The sequence below is a fragment of the Exophiala mesophila genome (genome assembly GCF_000836275.1).
Source record: "Exophiala mesophila strain CBS 40295 unplaced genomic scaffold supercont1.5, whole genome shotgun sequence".
NCBI classification, from domain to species: Eukaryota; Fungi; Ascomycota; class Eurotiomycetes; order Chaetothyriales; family Herpotrichiellaceae; genus Exophiala; species Exophiala mesophila.
This window is the reverse complement of record NW_015622508.1, coordinates 3,129,853-3,146,892: the sequence shown is the minus strand read 5'-3', so window position 1 is coordinate 3,146,892 and position 17,040 is coordinate 3,129,853. Positions and strand designations below refer to the sequence as shown.

Below are 17,040 nucleotides of genomic sequence, written 5' to 3'. Positions count from 1 at the left end.
GACCAATCAGGACAAAGAGTTGACCATCAGGGCTTTGCTCTGCCAAATCGAGAATCGTCGATAATGCGAAGATGTAATGTCGACGATGATGTGTTGAACTTGCAACTTCAAGTTGTGTGAATTCTGGGTTGAGGAGGTGGCGGGAAGGGAAAATGGGGGTTCGGGACCGGCGACCTATTTGTGCAGCTCACACCCCCCTTTGTTTGCGAGTACCTTCTGGTCCAAGAAGAACACGAACTGGCCCCACTGACCAGGAAACCTCAAGCTCCTGGTCCGCTTGGACCAATCAATCACTGATGCCTCCATTCTCGCTGGGCAATTACCGGCTCATTCAAACTAAAATCAGAAGGGCCAACGCATTACGATGCGTCTTCGCTTAAGGCTGAAAGCCTCTGCACCATGTCTGGATCATTCTGCATCATGTCTGCATCATGCACCACTCTCAACAGTACTAGTACATGCTGCTACTCTGTACTGCCTGGACCTATTATTGGACCTTCCATTATTGTCTTGCACTGTGTTATGTGTGTACTTTATTGTACCAATAACCCCACGCGAGGGAGATGCCATTTCGACTCGCTCCTTCTCGTTACCGCACCAAACCCTGTAATGAAAGGATTGACACCCTAACAACTCATGCACCATTGGGTTTCAAGCCGAGGATACGATTGCCTGCGCAATCTGCATTTGGAGCGGCACCTGGTGACCTGATTTGCAAGGTTTATCGTATTCCGACGCACAATCAGATCGCCATCCAAAGAATGATTTTCCTAGCCTGCGCAACAAGCGTCGGTCTTGTGCAACCTTCCCAGCGCTTGTCCCTTCTATATGGATAGTCACAGTTGCACAAACAAGCGGTCACCGCGACCATGGTACAGATCGACGACTCGAGCTTCTTCTCACCTTAATCAGAAGGTTACTCGTCAGCATAAAGGCATTACCATTCCTCTTAAGGTCAGTCTCACATAATGCGCCTTGGTATTCCACAGCAGAGACTGCAATTGGCAGTTCGCTTGCTTTGTTGGCTCCAGAACACGCGGTTGATGAAGGCGGCGTGGGCGGCCACCACTCAACAAATAGGCCCACGGGGCGCAAGCTCTTCCTTGCAAGGAAGGGATGTGGACAAACGTCAGCGAGGTGGCACACGTGGCCCCAAGACCCAGGACTTCTTTGAAACCCTTGGAACAGGTTGGAACTCTATCGCCACATTTTTTTCCGAAATAGATTAATGGTCGGCCTGATGAATCTCGATGGCACGACTTACGACCTTTTCTTTAATTTCCTAGCTTCCCAATTTCGGGTCTAACTATAGTCCATACTGTTTCTTTAATACACTATGAACCTCTTCTAATGTCTTTATCCTACAGTCTACCAGAAATTGATCGTGAAATCGTCCAAGAGAGAACAGTTCGCCTGGTAGAAGACATGGTGCCTATTTAGTTTCAGAGCAAAGATGTACGTTTCATATTGATCAGACTCAGAATGCGACACTGTCTTTCGAATAGATGGCGATAGCATTCAGCTCCACGACGTAGTTCGATTATATACAAGTTGGATCATCGTTACAGGAGGTTGTCGCTTTCTGAGGTCAAATAGAGGAGCCTTCGAGATAGCTAACCTGTCGGGCTGAGGCTGCTTTCCCACTTCAATGAATCGAGCGAGATATACTCACCGGTATCTATCTGTGACTGCTTTGCCATGTCTGGTATGGGTCATCGTCTTTCTTCAGGATTTCGTGACCAATGAATCAACATAGGCTGGGATGCCGTTGTCTCATGTTGGTGCTGTGCTGGTAATGACCAGACTTCACTGTGGCTCTATACTGCGACACACAAGTAACAAACCAAGAATGTCAATGTCAAGGTCATGGATCTTTTTGGCTTCTAAACGAGGGTAATCGCCAACTCAAAAGACGAGATGTTCCTTTCGCGAAGCATGCTAATCCATCCCTCTACATGACTCCTCGTTGGCACAGTAAAAGAGCCCGAGAATTACTGACACCTCAAAAGTCCACCTCAGCACACAATCACTGGATTAGTGGAATCAAGGTCTTTCGGTTGTATTAGTATCACTCGTCATTGTTTTCTTCTCCTCCCCTTCTATTCAAGGTGGTCATTCAATCATGAAACATAACCGTAGTCCTCAACCGATGTTCAAACGTAGTGCGAACCCTTACTAGTGGATGGACTTTAAGTGCTCGACTAGTGCCTGCAACTGCTCCCTGACCTCATCTGTCAACTGATCCTCAGGTTCTCCGAGCACACTGAGCATGATGGGAGCTAGTTTCGGTGTCAACTGCTGTACGGTCTCGTCCTGATCACGGTACAGCTGGATAATCATCTTCCAAACTGGCTCGTTCTCTTGGAAGTCATCTTTGAGCGGTAGAATGCCGCTCTCGACAAGAACAGGTACCACCTGAGACACGGGAACTTTGCTCTTGTGCTTAAGAATCAGTCGAGACACACATCCGGCAGCGTTGTCTGTGCAGCGGGCTTCAGTAATATGAAGCACAGACTCGAGTTTTTGAAGGATCTGTGGGTATGCCTTTGTGATGGTTGTATCATCGTTGGACTTTTCAACCAACCTTCCGATGGCATATGCAGCATTTGACTTGACTTGTGCGTCTTCATCACTCAAACGCTTCATGAGGATGTTCAGGAGTTGAGGTGTGTATGGCGTAACCGCAGCGTCCATGCCAGTGATGATCTCGGCTAGGACACCGCACGCAGAAGCCCGACCAAGGGACTCTGGCCCACTTGCATATCGCAAGATCTGCTTCTCGAAGATCTTCCACAATTCGCCGAAGCTGGCCCCTAACGCAGAGGCAAGACCAGAAATAACGTCCATTGCACTGTCCACCACTACCCACTCCAGCTCCGTGCCCTCGACGTCTTCGTCATCGAATTCATCTTCTCCCAGATCTAATTGACAGGGGTGTTTCTTGGTAATGATGTTGCCGACAACTTGAACGATGCTGGTCAAAACGTCAGGATATGAAAGCAACGACGGACCAGTCATTTTCAGGTTCTCGGACAGCGCTCGGGAGATTTCGGTGACGGTGGCACTGCGTTCGTGGTCAGCATTCAGGTATCAACCTTAGCGAGACGGAGAGGAGGAAATGAGAATAAGGTTTCAGAGGGTTGAAGATCGCTTTCGCTTCATCCACAAAATTGTGTCGGAGTGAGCTGGGATAACGAAGAGTATTCATCATGATGGCGTGGGAGCCTAAGGATAACAGAGAATGGAGACAGGCCACTTACGTATCTTCCTCCTCTGGCCAAACGTTGAGGGTTGCCGCCATCAATACCTCACCAAATTTCTTCAGCTCGTTGGTAGGTTCAACCTGGAGTGGTAGTCCGGGTTTCCATTTCTGAATTTGGCCAGACTCTTCTGAGATGTCGTACAGAGCGGCGTAGGCCCGATGCAAGGTACTCAGGGTAGCCTTGCGAACATTCTCGTAGCTGTGCTCAGTCAAGGGAAGAATCTTTTCGATGGTCTTCTCGATGTACGGGAGATATGCAGTCTTTGTGTTGGATGCCAGATCCCCAATGACCTCGATGGCGATCTCCTTCTCGAGAGCAAGTGGAGTAACGGTTGCGAGATCGCCCCAATCGCTGTCGTCGTCATCATCAAGTTGGACGTCTTCGATATCGCCATCGTCATCTTCAGCGTCGCTTTCGGGGCCAGCGACTTTGACCTTACGGCCAGCGATGGTGACTTCTTTCCCAAGAAGATCTTTGGCGCTGTCACCTAGCTCAACCTCGAGATCGGCTTCTTCCTGGTCGATGCATTCGAACAAACCCTTGACAACGCCCCCAAGGAACGGGGCAAAGTCCTCTTCATAGACCTTTGCAAGCGAACCCCAAAGAATGTAGGTACTCTCCTTGAGCCTCGAATGGTCCAAGTGCAACGCCTCCTCGCTGGTGCGCATCAGAGGCTGCACATAGTCTTTGAATTCTGCCGCACCGACAGCCACGGCAAATTCGCCCATGGCATCGGTGCAACTAGCACGGAGTTCAAGTTCGTCCTCATTCTCCTTCTTGACAATGTATTCTTGCATAGCGTTCATAGAGTCAGAGAGATAAGGTAAGAATGGTGCCTCGACGGTAGAGGCCAATGAACCTAGAGCACCAGCAGCAAGAGCCTTGATCTTGAAGTCGGGATGCTTGAAAAGCTTTTGCAGAAAGGGTGCAAGCTTGTCCAAGTATGGAATTGCATCAGCAGCGTCCATACCATCAACCACGGCATCGATAGCACTAGTACCAGATTTCATGATATCGATAGATGGGCCTTCGTCTTCTCCATTGTAGGCACTCATAGCGGCGGTAAGGTTCTTGATCAGCAGCGGCATCAATCTCTCATGTTGTTTGGTGATGTCTTCGGGCAAATCATCCGCCAGTCTCGCAGTAGTTTGCAGTGCGGCTTTCCGCACGGTAACATCAGAATCTTCCAACAAGGCATACAAAATCGGCAAGACTGAGGCTAATTGAGAGCTCAAAAAGTCTGGGGCGCCCTCGACTACGAACCCCAAGGCGAGGATTGCCGCCTGGCGGTATTTAGGGTCAGAGTGGCGGGAATATTGTGGAAGGGCGTCAAGAAGGGGAACGACCACTTGACTTGCTGGCAGGCTCTGGGCCATGGTGTCAATCAGACCTAGAGCCGAGCGAGCAGGAGTGATATCGTCAACATCGGTGGACTCTTGATCAATCTCTGTGACAATCTGGAGCATGCTCTTGGTTAGGGACTCGCCCAGCTTGGCCCCTTGAACGCGAAGACGTCTGTAGACGACACACTGCATCAAGAAACTGATGGCCTGAGTCCTCGTCTCATCAGCAGCGTCAAGATTGGTTGCAATCTGATTCATAAAGGCCACGAGATCCTGGAAATGTTTCGACATGAGTTGATACTCGGCTGTCAGGAGGGTATTGAAGACCTCAAAAGCCAACATGGCCTTATCTTCAGAGCCAGAGTCAATGGTGTCTTTGAGGACGGCAACCATGTCAGGGAAGATGGCTTGAAACGACTTGATCGAGGCCGGATCTTCGTCGGCGTCAATGACGAGAGCCATCTTGGCTATTGCCAACAGGGTATTGACACGAACTTCTAGGCTGTCTGGATCTTTTATAGTCTTGCTGAACAAGGCGAAGAGTTCCTTGAACTTTGAGCTAAATCCATCACCCATTGTTTCGAGAATGCTGTAAAGCACATAAACGCCGATGGCACGTTCGGCGGGATTCGCGCTTGTTGCTGCCTGCTGCAAAAGACCTGGCAGCTCAGGCCATTCTCCGTCGTCGAGATCGACCTGGGCGATCGAACTGATCAAGCGGGAGCCAGCGTGCCTGACCAAGGAGGAAGATTCAGAGAGGGTGGCCTGGAACAGCTGCGACCTCGCATGCTGACGCTGGTTGGGGGAGATTTTCGTCCAGTGTTTGGAGACGAGAGGTTTTGCTTGAGTGGCAGCGAGTTGCTTCAGCTCCGGGCTATCATGAGAGATGATGAGCTGGATGAGGAAAAGAAGGGAGTCTGGCTGCTTGTAGAACTCATTCTGGAGGATATTTGTGGCAGTCTTAAGATTGCCTTTCTTGGGGTCAAGGACAATCGCCAATTGCTCAAGGAACTTCTGTTGGTCCATGGCGGCCCTGTGCAAGAACAATCTACCCTCAACCCAGGAGGGTTGGGCTGCTAGTGGGATCAAGTTCAGAGGTGGAAGAGAGGTGGTGGGATATTGACTGAGAAAAGATCCAAAGTGAATCCGCAAATGCAAAGACACCACAAGGATCAGGAAAAAGCAATGTGCCCTCGGGGGAACACGAGGTTCTGGTCAAGTGAAGGAAATGATGAAATTGCAGCAAAAAGTTGCCCAGTGTTGGGGAGAAAAAATATTTTGGGCTACAATCACAATGCGACGTAATAATGGACCGCAGTCTGTTGGCAGTTACACTGGAGCATCACTTTGCCTGGGGCCTAGGAACCCAATTCTAATCGTCTATGTACTCCGTAGTATGTACTAACAAGACCAGCGTCAACGGTAGCATTATCATTGGTTATAGTAGTTTGCTAATTCCCTAGCGTTCCTTGGTGTCCCTTATTGGGGTTTAGGTAATGCTATCCGCTCCGGCCTCAAGACGCTAACCATAATCAGTTGAGGGTTCTTTCAAAGACCAAATGCCTCCCGCAGTGATAGATATTCAGATCGTGCCACATTCAATTATTGCTCGAGAATGGGCATGTATGTTCAGCCCAAAATGTCTATGCTGCATCATATGAAGTGACCAGTCTCGGTTCAGTGATGGTGGTTTTGCAGACATCTAGATGAGAGCTCAGACTATCCGCAAGTGACCCTACCTAAGTCGACTTAGGTCTATATCAGTCATGTGATCTCAAGGACTGCGCGAGCAATGTACTCTCTCCGGCATCTACAAGGTGCCAACATCCCGAGGGTGGGATAGAATATTCTTCCCAGGGAGGTACAATACGTAGAGCCATGTGAGAGAATCAAGCAGGGATCTCGTCGATCAGTTCCAAGCGCCATTCAGCATCTAGACTTTCGGCTCATATCGAACCTCATCCAAATCAAACTAACTATCCGGATATATATCCGATCATCTGATCTGTGTATCTCCAAGTTACGGGTGCCCATCTCCCCAAAGTGCATCGTAATGCTATGGCCGAGGGGCCTTGTGTCTCCTTGGGATCGCCTCCACTCGTCCTCGTCATTGGACTGCAACCGAGTCAGAGTAGCAAGCATCAGTCAAGAATAGTCATGCTCTTCGAAACATCCCATATTCGGTGCATGACCTGTCAACTGGGACAGATCAAGTGAGGTTTTCATTTCTGTGCCTTGGTCACGGACACACCCTGTTTCATTGCCACCACGTCAAATTCACAAGCGGCAAGGAAAACCTCTATTCAGCTCATTGTGCTTCGTACAGGCGAATCGCGATGCAAATTATGGTGATATCCAGCTACCGCTCCAACATGTGTCTGTGCCACTGCAGAATGGAGCGATACGGCTACAGCAAAGCTCTCTCAAATGGACAGCATGGAAGCAATGTAGTCCAAGCGGTCCTGTCGGACCAGGACAATGGAATGGAGACCGGCTCAACAAAGATCGCAGTTTATGACCCCAGGCCCGTCTTGGCTGTGGCAAACAGGAATTTGGGACATCTTCATTGTCTTGATCCATTGGATGGGATTCACCACCGAGAGTCGCGGTTGTGGGTACTCTTATTGCTTAGTACAAGGGGGGGCTTCTCTGACCGGATATCAGGTCCGAGGTAGTTTTTGGGCTTCTCTGCCGCCTCTTGTCCTTGCGGCCACACTGCTCGACTGCGCAAACCCATTCCTGGGAAGCCATGGCACCAGGAAGAGAAAGTCTGCACTATTTTCCTTTTTCTTTTCATGATCTCCCGCGCTGAATATCCCTACAACCGAGCCGCCTGACCTCGCTCTTGCGTCTACAAATTGAGACTCTTTGAGCCATGTCCAAAGTGTCCATCCATTTCAATGTCTCAACCATTGGCTCCTAGGCCGCAGCATGAAACTAGCATACACGCTTCCGACATCCCTTCTTCGCAGCGATCTCGCAAGATTTCGACCGCCTGCGGCGCGTGTAAACAGCGAAAAACAAGAGTGAGTACAAAGCAGTAGCGCACGTTGTGCCCCAAAGAAGCGCCTGACAGGTCACAGTGTACAGGTGGTACTCCATGCGAAGCATGTACAACGAGAAGAAGCGCATGTCACTACGATGCCAGCTCGGATCAACGGCGCAAGATCGCGAACCAGCGTAACGTCCAAGACCTCGCATCCACGCAAAACGACCTCGAAAAGCATCGACACCTTCTTGGAGGTATCCTCGCCACGATTAGAGCCGGCAACGCTGAAGCAAACGCGGACCTCGTTCGTGTCATCAGAAGCGGCGTGGACCTTTCACAATTAGCAGCTCACGTTCGGAACGAATGTCGCGCCGATATGATGATCCAAGAGGCATTTGAAGCGATCGAATTCGTCATCGACCGGCCCAAGGAATTGCCTTCACCAGGGCAATTGCTCAACGAAACCTACCCTCCAGTCTTGAAGCATCGCAGCCAATCCGAGTCAAACAGTGATAATCGCATGACCACCTTTATAGGAGAATCGAGTGACGAAACAAGATAAAAACGTCTATCTGGACATATAGCCTTGGTCGTCGTGCTGAGATGAGACGGTGGACACGACCACGAGGGACATTGCTGAGCTTCAAGTCTAGCTCGTTGGTCAATACAGAACACCATGCAGACCACAAGGGCTCCCTGTGGAGTTTATGGTAGATGTCATGGATTTGTTGACGAACGACGAAGCGCTCTTTGGTCTGCCTTGTCCAACTGGACTGTCGCTGGGAAGTGAGAGTATGTGGATGTTGACGAGTCTAAAGGCTTTGAAATTAGGCCTCAGACCAAGCGAGAGAGAGAACAAGTGGTTCCAGACTTGCAGTCTGCTTCCAGGATCTGGAAAACTTTTCCGGCAGATATATTCGGTCGGCCCCTCTCCTCAAACCCTCACAATTCCCTAGCAGAGATCCGCAGATGATTCACAGCACATCTAAATGGCCACGATTGCCCAGGGGGATAACAGAGCCATCGAGCTTCAAAAGTTCGACCAACTGACGCCGACTCTAGCCTCGCTCTGACATATGAAGTGCGACCATGTGAATCCTTTCATCATCCACTATACTAAAGACGACAACAAAATATCAGAAAATGATGGGCCAGCTTGACTGAAATTGACACAAAAAATGGCTTACCGAGGGACAACCTTGACGATGCTCAGTTGGACATTGTTCCTCAGGTATGGCAGGCCCTAGTGATCCAAACCTGAAGACCTAGCCATGCACGAAAGGCTGCCACATCCAGGAGCATAGTTAGCAATCTTCATTATCCACCAAAACCAAAACAGGAATTTCCGTCTTGGCAAAACGTCCCTGTTTGTGCAGGATTGTTTTTGTCGTCAGATACCGGAAGTGGTCGCCGGTATTACATCACAGTGGGCTTCCTTGCTTCCTTGAAGCCACGCAAAGGCCCCTCCTTTTCTGGTTTCCTCACAGCCGTTACTGTACGTCGGCTAAAATCATCAAAGCCTAATGAAGTTGCTCTCAATGACACAACATGTCAAGAATCACAATGCGGCCGCAATTTTCATTTGCGTCAGGACGTGTCACATTCACACGTGTCGTCATTGTGGGCAAATGTGTAACGGATCTGCTATCACTGATGGCCAACCAGTTTCCCCCGGTCATAGGTTGTCCTCGCCGTAGGCAAGGGTTGGGCCTGCTCTTTACATGATGAGAGATACTCTTGCATCTAGACTGAACAGATGTAGTTCTGCTCTTGGGCAGCCTAAATATGGGCCTCAGGCACCCAGGCTCCTTGAAACCCCTGGAGGTTGATCTTAAGTGGTGACCACTATTCATGGATGATGCGGCCTCTAGCCCAGTACACAGCATCTCCACCACGAAAGATGTCGCAGGCTCGTTGTAAGTAATTTTTGTCATGCGCCAGGTCCAGATATCTTCCTTGCCCCACAAAAACCCCAGGGCCTTCACTTGACAAGCGAACACTCTATGGGTTTTGCAGAACGAGACCAAAGCCCAAGCGAAGTAGGCAGTCGCAGACATGGTGGATGGGACAGAGCAACGGTCACATCCAAAACAAAACCAGCCCCCCAATAGCCATGAAAAGATCGTAGCCAATTGCACTGATGGCGGAATTATCATCCAGAGCCGCCCAGGGAACTTTGTTTCCCGGCAACTGGAGCAATTGTAGTGTCTGCATACCCACAATGAGCACCCCATGGGTAACAAAGATTCGCTTGTAACCGTGGAGGACGCGAGCAACCCGAGAATTGGAAACCTTTGGGCCGGACTGCCGCAATGAAGGCTGCGATATGATGACAGGGGCAAACAGCAAAGCACGGATTGTGAACAGGACCAGGAAAAATAATGGCAAACTCTTCCGGAGCGCCGCAGGGGCAGAGGCAACGCCACCGACATAAGTCAGGATTACAAAGAATTGCAATCCCGATGCCGCAGGCTGTGTGTGTAGACGTCTGAGCGTCTGTCCATCATCGTAAGATTCTGTATTAGCCCGGAGCACCACCGCGGTGAGAAAGAGGTTCTGTGCAAAAGAGACCGGCAAAATCTGATCGAGGCAAAAATATGCCCAGAGATGTGGGATCGCAAGTCTTGTGCCTTCATTTTCACCGTCAGCTGAGCTGGTCATAGCATGGTCAGCCAGTGGTCGAAGGTCGCCTCACCTTCAAAGCTCATATACAAGTTCCATGCTATGGAGTACAGTAGTACAAGCTGTGTCCACCAGAACCGGCTGGGGTCGTTGCAAATGGCCTCCGCAAAGTCCTTGAAAAGTGTCGATCCTGTCGCCCATTTCCAGATCTCCAAGCTTCGGATCGTATCCCGGATTTCTCGTGGGTTGTAGTGGATTTGATATTGGAACTCATTTCCAACCAATATGCTCTCTCCGTTGCGCCACCGTGCGTATGAATGGATGAGAAATTTCAGCATGTGAAAGGATAGGCTCGCAAAGCTGAGGCCTGACATAACACAAAGCATGTTGATCTTGAAATTGGTGTGGGAATATTTGCTGTCACCAATGTGTTTGCCATAGTCGGATTTGGTCGTAGCCGTTTCCGTTTCCGTGAGGAGAGAAAGGCCCTGTCTTCTTGCATGCACAATGACCAAGTCATTGATGAGAAAAGTAGACAAAATTAATGCAGCGGCAATATACGAAAAGAAAATCACAGCACCCAGCACATTATCAGAGGTTTCTTGTGAGGGCAGGGGTTTGTTAGAAGACATGCCCTGGGTGTCTGAATGTTTGGACAGGTGCCTCAATTTTGCCTCCTCCACGTCTTTCAGGATCTGGTATTTGAGCCTGGCATCCAGACAGTCTAGTAATGCTAAGCTGATGGTATACTGTGGAAAGGATTGTGATAGGTAGCGACTCTGTAATCAGTGATGACTGATTAGAATGTCATCTCAACTTTGACAATACTAAGGTACTATTTAGTGACGCCATCGAAATCGACGTTGACTTCAAACTCACTTCCCCACATACCCTGTTTCCACATCAATCATCCCCCAGATGACTGTGAAAGACATAGGCGCATCGACGGCGAGCAGCAGTCATCTAATGACATACACTTCTAGCCCGGATTGATACAGCTACTATTCTGCAATCCTAAGATGGACTAGGTATGCTACTTAAGCAGTAAGGGGATCTATCCGTCACCAAGTACCCGAACCCCTCTCAAGCGATGAACCTCAGCTAGATACCGAGTCGCGCCAGACTTTTCATACTGGAATACCACAACCTTAGTTGCAATGTTGGAATACCCCCAAATTATGGGCTAACCTGAGTCCCGGCCAGGTCGTATTGACACAGTATGGTACCATAATAGTTTCCTTCGAGGTTGAGCCAACGCGAGGCGTTCGAATCTATTCAACAAACTGTTCCTCGCGCTTGATAGGATCATCCGTCTCGTCTGAAGACCAAGAGAACTTCAGTGTTGCCCAAGTCACATACTCGTGCATCAAAGTGCCGAGGATGCCAAAGATGGCGAGGTATGTCTGCAATACGATGACCACAAAGGCGCCAACGCCCCAAGGTGTCAACAATTTGACCCACTCGTCGGTTTGATAGACATCATTCTGCGATTGAATAAAGTACTTAACCTTGGGCTGTGGACCCTGCGGAGTAAGCGGATTTTCAGCTGATGGGAGCGTACTGTATGGATCCCCAGTCCACCCTGATGGCTTCCTTGCAGTGTTTGGGGTTGCCGCCATGTGCTTCTTCTTATTCTTTCCCTTCGTGTGGTTTGGGCGGGAGGAAGCGCTGACGACGTCGCTCCCTATCAGCTCTATTGTATCTGTGCCGACAAAGTCCTGGATGATTGCTAGGTCATCATAGGTAGGTTGCGGATCTGGCTGTGTGCTGAGTTGAAGGACCGTAGTGAGCTTGACGGAAGAATTGTAGAAGGGGACAAAGCGTAGCCTGATATTCTGGCGGAATGAGACGTAGAGCAGAAGGTTTTCCTCGTCGAATGCTATATGACTGTTAGATGAGAAGGTGCAAGAGACAGACGAGGTGGCCTACCAACACTTTCCACTCCAACTTTGAGATGCGAACTCAGGACTTTGCACCACCGATAGATCATGTGGATGGACCAGATTGAGCCAGGGAATCCCTGAATCCGGAAGAATGGATTAGTAAAAGAGGCATCTGAAGTGAAATAGTTTGCTACGACGTTGCGTTGGACATCGGGAGCTTCAGTGTATAGGATAGGGAGAAGGTCACGAATCTCGGTCACTGTTCGTCCACCTGTTAACGCAAGAGATGGTGGAAGGAGGACTTTAATAACCTGGATCCTCCATGATGTTCTGATCGCGAGTTGATGATGGTGTCGTGCTGCTGATTCGAGTCTGATGGCTATGGGAGCACTGGGTAAATGGTGAAGAAGAAGCAAAATCAACAATCCTTGGGAGTTTGAAGGCGGACACACATGGCACCTTCCCTATCAAACCCACCACGCGTGTTTGGACTTGTACCAGGAAGGAACCAGTGTGGGATAGAGAGTGTGAAGCGAAAAGGTCAGTTGGCCGAAGCAAATCCTCAATTCTGAAAGTGAACATTGTTCTGAACAGGGCTCCCCTACCGAGGAAGTCACTATCCCCTTTGACGCGTTCTATCCAGTTGATATGCTCAAGGAGAATCAGGTCAGGATATGTACAAAGGGAGTTGGGGAGTCGAATATATACTGTTTTGGCTCGACCCATGTATGTCTATTTTCCTTGGTGGCCATGACAGAAGCGTAACAACAGCCCAATGCAGTCTTGATACTGCCCAGGTGAGTCGGATCAGGGAGATATGTCGGTGGTACGCTTTTTCCATCATGACATTTAGGCCTCTACTTCAATCTCGGTACCAGTCTCCTGATGGCTAGATCCTTGAGGGGCGGTATCCTGCCCATATGGGTCAAAGCTCTTTGAGTTACCCGAGGGGACTGCATTGCCCAGCTGCAATGAGGAGGGGATTGGTATCTTCATTGGGTTTTGGCAACCTTGACCTTCCCAGGCCACCATCATCTCCTGGCACAAGCTCACCTGTTGATCGTGGTCGAACATTGGGTGCTCCTTGCCCCTTCTCCTGCGTGAATCCATGGTCTCGGTCAGAAACGCCTCAGGATCATCGTCTGTCATGAAGTCCTTTTCAAAAGTATACGTCCGGTGTTCGCAGTTTTCCCAGCCTGTAGACAAGAATCTGTCGGCGTGCTCCCAGTCGTCCGAGATATAGTGCATATATGCGCCATGAGCAACAAGCACAATCTCAACATTCTCATCACCCTGTTTGGCCAATTCTCGAGCCTTTTCACGTAGAAGGGCTCGAGCATCGCGAGCGCGCCGTTGAATAGCTGGGCCTGCGGGGGAATAGCGATTGGAGATTGTCTTCACATTCCAGTCTTCAGAGACGAGAGAAAGATCGACCGGCCAGCTGCGCTCTGCTGCACGGTCTTTCAACACATGCAGATCACTCCCAGTGTCACAAGGCCAGTCGGTTGTTTCTTGAGCATCGGGAATAGCAAGAATATGAGGGTGACACTTGCCATTGGATAGTGCTGAGACAAAGGTCGCATGTGCGGTCTGCAATGTCCGGGACATTGGTGACGCAGCAACAAGACTAATTGACTGTTGTCGTTCTGGTGGGAAATGTGCATCTCGAAGTTGGGCACATTGAGATTCGCCAAGAGGTGTCAACAGCGGATCTAGCAGGTCTGAGAACTCGAGGCCGAGGTTGTGGAAGCCTTGAGCATGTCGCACGAGATGAATGACGGCAGTCGACATCCTTGATGGAGGTTGAGGTCAGGGATTGTCTCGAAAGATGTTATTTCAACCAAACACACTCTGGGGAGAAAAATGAATGGAACAAACACTTGTGGACCAGCAACCAGATGCGGACCTGATTGGGGCCACGAACGATACAAGCGATCAAAGACAAGACTCGGCGAGCAGGGCTGACAAGGAGGACAGTGGCGAGAATTGCAAAGAGGGAGTGGGACAGGAGAGAAGATTGATATAAAATTGTTAAAATCTATAATGTTGGGGACTCGTGATTTGATGATGACTCAAAATGATATCGGACGTCGGACGTCGGATCAATCGGACATGACCGGCGCAGGACGAAGAACGATGGAAGGAACGGCCATGACTATATTATTCAGCAAACCTTGTCTCCCTAACCTACCTACCCACATACCTAAGGTACCTAGGTAGGTAGGTAGGTTGGTAGGCACCAACTTAGGCAGTCTGGCGAGGGATGCAACCTCCTGATTTAGGGGGGTCCCAATACCCTCCCCAACCCCCAAACACACTCGCAATGGTGGCCCTCGGGCCTAGTCTCCCACGAGAGTCACCCATTACTTTAAGCGCGGCGGCCCCCGGGGCGATTGACTTTATTGCGCCGGACATTGGCCCGTCGTTCACGACAATACAACATGAATCATGGCTTCAGAGAGTTGTAATGCGTCCGCCAAAAGACTCAGACGCTTCTATTCAACAGGAAACTGACAGGTCTACCTCGCAGTCGTGGTCTATCCATGTTCGTCAGTCATGCCCCAGGACGGACTATAAATGAATACTAGTCATTCTGCGCCTCAATTGAACCTCCACGCAGCCAGCCCATCCAACTGCCCCGGTTCGCCCGTTTCTGGGCCTCTTCCTCGGCCGTCTGCTCCTGGACCAATCTCAATGGCCGGAGCTGGTTCTGCTTAATCACTGCCCCAGGGATGCTTCCCTGGCCCTGGCCCTGGCCCTGAGAACTGCCGGGACCCGTGGAGCTGACCTCGGTCGTAGATCGCTGCTCTTCACTATGTTCGCTGTTGACACTGTTGGTTGAACTACCACCGGTGCCTCCAGAGCCTGAAACCGCTCGTGCACTCGAAGTTCCAAAGTATGATTGTCGATTTTGCGATTGTTGTGGGCTCAATGGGCGAATCCCAGGGCTCAACGGGTTTCCAGACACCGTCCTCATCGGCGATCCTCGGTTCATTTGATGCACCACCGCTGCCGCTCCCAGATCTGTTTGTGCCTGATCAGATCGCGCTCGACGATGTCGTGATCGCCCCATGGGGATGCTGGGCGCCGTTTCTGGGTTTTCGTTTGCGGATGGCACCATAGGAGTTGACGCTGTAGGCTGGGCATATGACATGGGCCGGCCCCTTCCCCCTGGTCGTGAAACTACTGATCGAGCTCGTTGCAAGAATCCGCTGGCAACCCCTGTGGCAGTAGTGGCGGCAGCTGCAGGTGCGGCTTGGTGATCCGGTATAGCCGGTAGAGCTTTCTCAGATGGAGTCTGTTTGCTGGGTGGCTCAGGGAGATTCTCTCTCCCTGTGATGATGTGCTCAAAGCCTTCGTGTTGGAGGATTCGACCGACAATCTTATCCACATACAGAGTCAAAGCCTTGTTTTCTTCTCGCAAAGCTCGTACTTCAGCTTCAAGCCGCCGGTCAGGGTCAGTCTGACCCTCGGTATCTTCTCCGGTGCCGGCCAGCTCGTCTGCAAGTGAGCTCATGCCGGCCATTTCACCACTGTGATCGCGTAGGAAGTCGCCTTTGAGTGTCTTCTCACTCAAGAGCACCTGAAAGCTTTCATTCTCCTCGATGAGTCGTGCATTTTGCATCTTGATCTCCATAATGGCTTTTTCCAACCCCTGCACCTGTCCATCGCCCAACTGTTCCTGCTCCGCAACTTTCAGTTGCGTTTCCGCCAGCTCCAGTCGCAGGCTCTCGATCGCAGCGTCCTTTTGCCGCAAAGCCTGGACCATAGCTGAAGATGACGATGTCCCAGCCGCGCCACTTTCATCGTCGACCTCGTTCTCATTCTCAGGCAACGACGCTGTCAGGTATCAGTAGTTGATCCATGGAGGGCAAAACAATCGGAAACTTACCAACTCGATCGACACTACTCCTCTCTAACCCTTTCGTGCGCAGCGTCTCGGTCAGCCGGTGAACTTTATCTTGTAGCTCAAGCTCTCGGCTGCTCTGCCTCTCGCGTTCTTGCTCAAAAAGTTTGCGTTCGTGCTCATGTGTTGATTCGAGCTCGCGACGTTCACGCGCCGAATCTCTTATCTCTGCGCGAAGTCTGTCGATCTCCGTTTGCCGCTTATAGTCTCGTTCTTCTCCCGTAGTCTGCTCGGCCGCGGCTTCGTCGAGCCGTCGCTGCATGATTTCCAGTTGCTTTCTGTATTGTTCCGACGCCTGTTCGGCACGATCGACCTGCTCCTTCAAGCCTGATATCAGTTGTGCATTGGCTGATTTGGTCTCCTCATCTTCTTGTTCACTGTCTGGCGCGACGAACGTGCTGCTCGTGCGTGAAGTTGGCTTCCTGGCAAGCCGAGTTTGTCGCAGCGACGGAGTGCGGGCGAGACCCTGCCCAGTGCTTGCCGGAACCGCGCTGCCAATCGCAGGCCGATTCGGGCTTTTGTCACCGTGGTTGCGGCTACTCGGTGTGCCATTGGTAGGGCCGGATATAGGTTTCTTTGCGCTTGGAGAGGACATGGTCGAATGGGTTCAGGGGCAGAGAGGATATTCTATAGCGTAGCGTGCATCGGTCGGACAAGCTTAACTTATGGCCGCAGATGAAAGAACGGCAGTCGACCCAGAAATAATAAGAATGAAGGATGGGCAAGTGGCAGTCGAGAGGGCGAAATCAAATAGAAGTCGTCGATGTCATTGGCTCGCTCGACCCCTGCGCCTCAAGAGTCACGTCCGGTGACGAAGGGAGAGAAACACTGCCAATTGCCTAGAGACCTGCGATGCGTTTTCTGTCTGTCTACTACGCAAATTGGGAAGGTGATGAAGTCGAGTTTTTCAAACAAGGTGTTTAATTGCGAATAGGGACAATCAACAGAGAGAGCAACCCAGACTTGGGACATAACATCCAAATCGAGGTGTGTGCACATGCCACTTGGATCAAAGGGGATTGCGCCCTGGGCC

General features: G+C 50.5%; 4 protein-coding genes across 4 annotated transcripts; all 4 read right to left on the bottom strand.

The window, feature by feature from the left end:
- Positions 1-1,823: 1,823 nt before the first annotated feature.
- Positions 1,824-5,869, bottom strand: PV10_07803 (uncharacterized protein). Its single transcript, XM_016372746.1, has 2 exons — positions 3,261-5,869; positions 1,824-3,064 (listed from the first exon to the last, which is right to left on the bottom strand). Exons 1-2 carry the CDS (start codon positions 5,630-5,632, stop codon positions 2,176-2,178), a joined length of 3,261 nt encoding a protein of 1,086 aa, XP_016222078.1. The 5' UTR covers positions 5,633-5,869; the 3' UTR covers positions 1,824-2,175.
- A 5,619-nt stretch (positions 5,870-11,488) lies between these two features.
- PV10_07802 (uncharacterized protein) lies at positions 11,489-12,424 on the bottom strand (the record flags this gene model as incomplete). Its single annotated transcript, XM_016372745.1, has 3 exons — positions 11,489-12,096; positions 12,147-12,371; positions 12,412-12,424. 3 exons carry the CDS (start codon positions 12,422-12,424, stop codon positions 11,489-11,491), a joined length of 846 nt encoding a protein of 281 aa, XP_016222077.1.
- Positions 12,425-12,949: 525 nt separating this feature from the next.
- PV10_07801 (uncharacterized protein) lies at positions 12,950-13,891 on the bottom strand (the record flags this gene model as incomplete). Its single annotated transcript, XM_016372744.1, has 1 exon — positions 12,950-13,891. The coding sequence occupies one exon, from the start codon at positions 13,889-13,891 to the stop codon at positions 12,950-12,952; it is 942 nt and encodes a 313-aa protein (XP_016222076.1).
- A 662-nt stretch (positions 13,892-14,553) lies between these two features.
- PV10_07800 (uncharacterized protein) lies at positions 14,554-16,932 on the bottom strand. Its single transcript, XM_016372743.1, has 2 exons — positions 15,993-16,932; positions 14,554-15,940 (listed from the first exon to the last, which is right to left on the bottom strand). The coding sequence occupies exons 1-2, from the start codon at positions 16,600-16,602 to the stop codon at positions 14,685-14,687; spliced, it is 1,866 nt and encodes a 621-aa protein (XP_016222075.1). The 5' UTR covers positions 16,603-16,932; the 3' UTR covers positions 14,554-14,684.
- Positions 16,933-17,040: the final 108 nt, after the last annotated feature.

What these genes read in the sequence shown, in the direction of transcription:
- PV10_07800 (XM_016372743.1), bottom strand. Translation starts at nt 16,602, where the DNA reads ATGTCCTCTCCAAGCGCAAAGAAACCTATATCCGGCCCTACCAATGGC. An exon ending in GAGTAGTGTCGATCGAGTTG is followed by an intron (nt 15,941 to 15,992) that starts GTAAGTTTCCGA and finishes GATACCTGACAG; the next exon opens with CGTCGTTGCCTGAGAATGAG.
- PV10_07803 (XM_016372746.1), bottom strand. Translation starts at nt 5,632, where the DNA reads ATGGACCAACAGAAGTTCCTTGAGCAATTGGCGATTGTCCTTGACCCC. An exon ending in TGGCCAGAGGAGGAAGATAC is followed by an intron (nt 3,065 to 3,260) that starts GTAAGTGGCCTG and finishes CCACGAACGCAG; the next exon opens with TGCCACCGTCACCGAAATCT.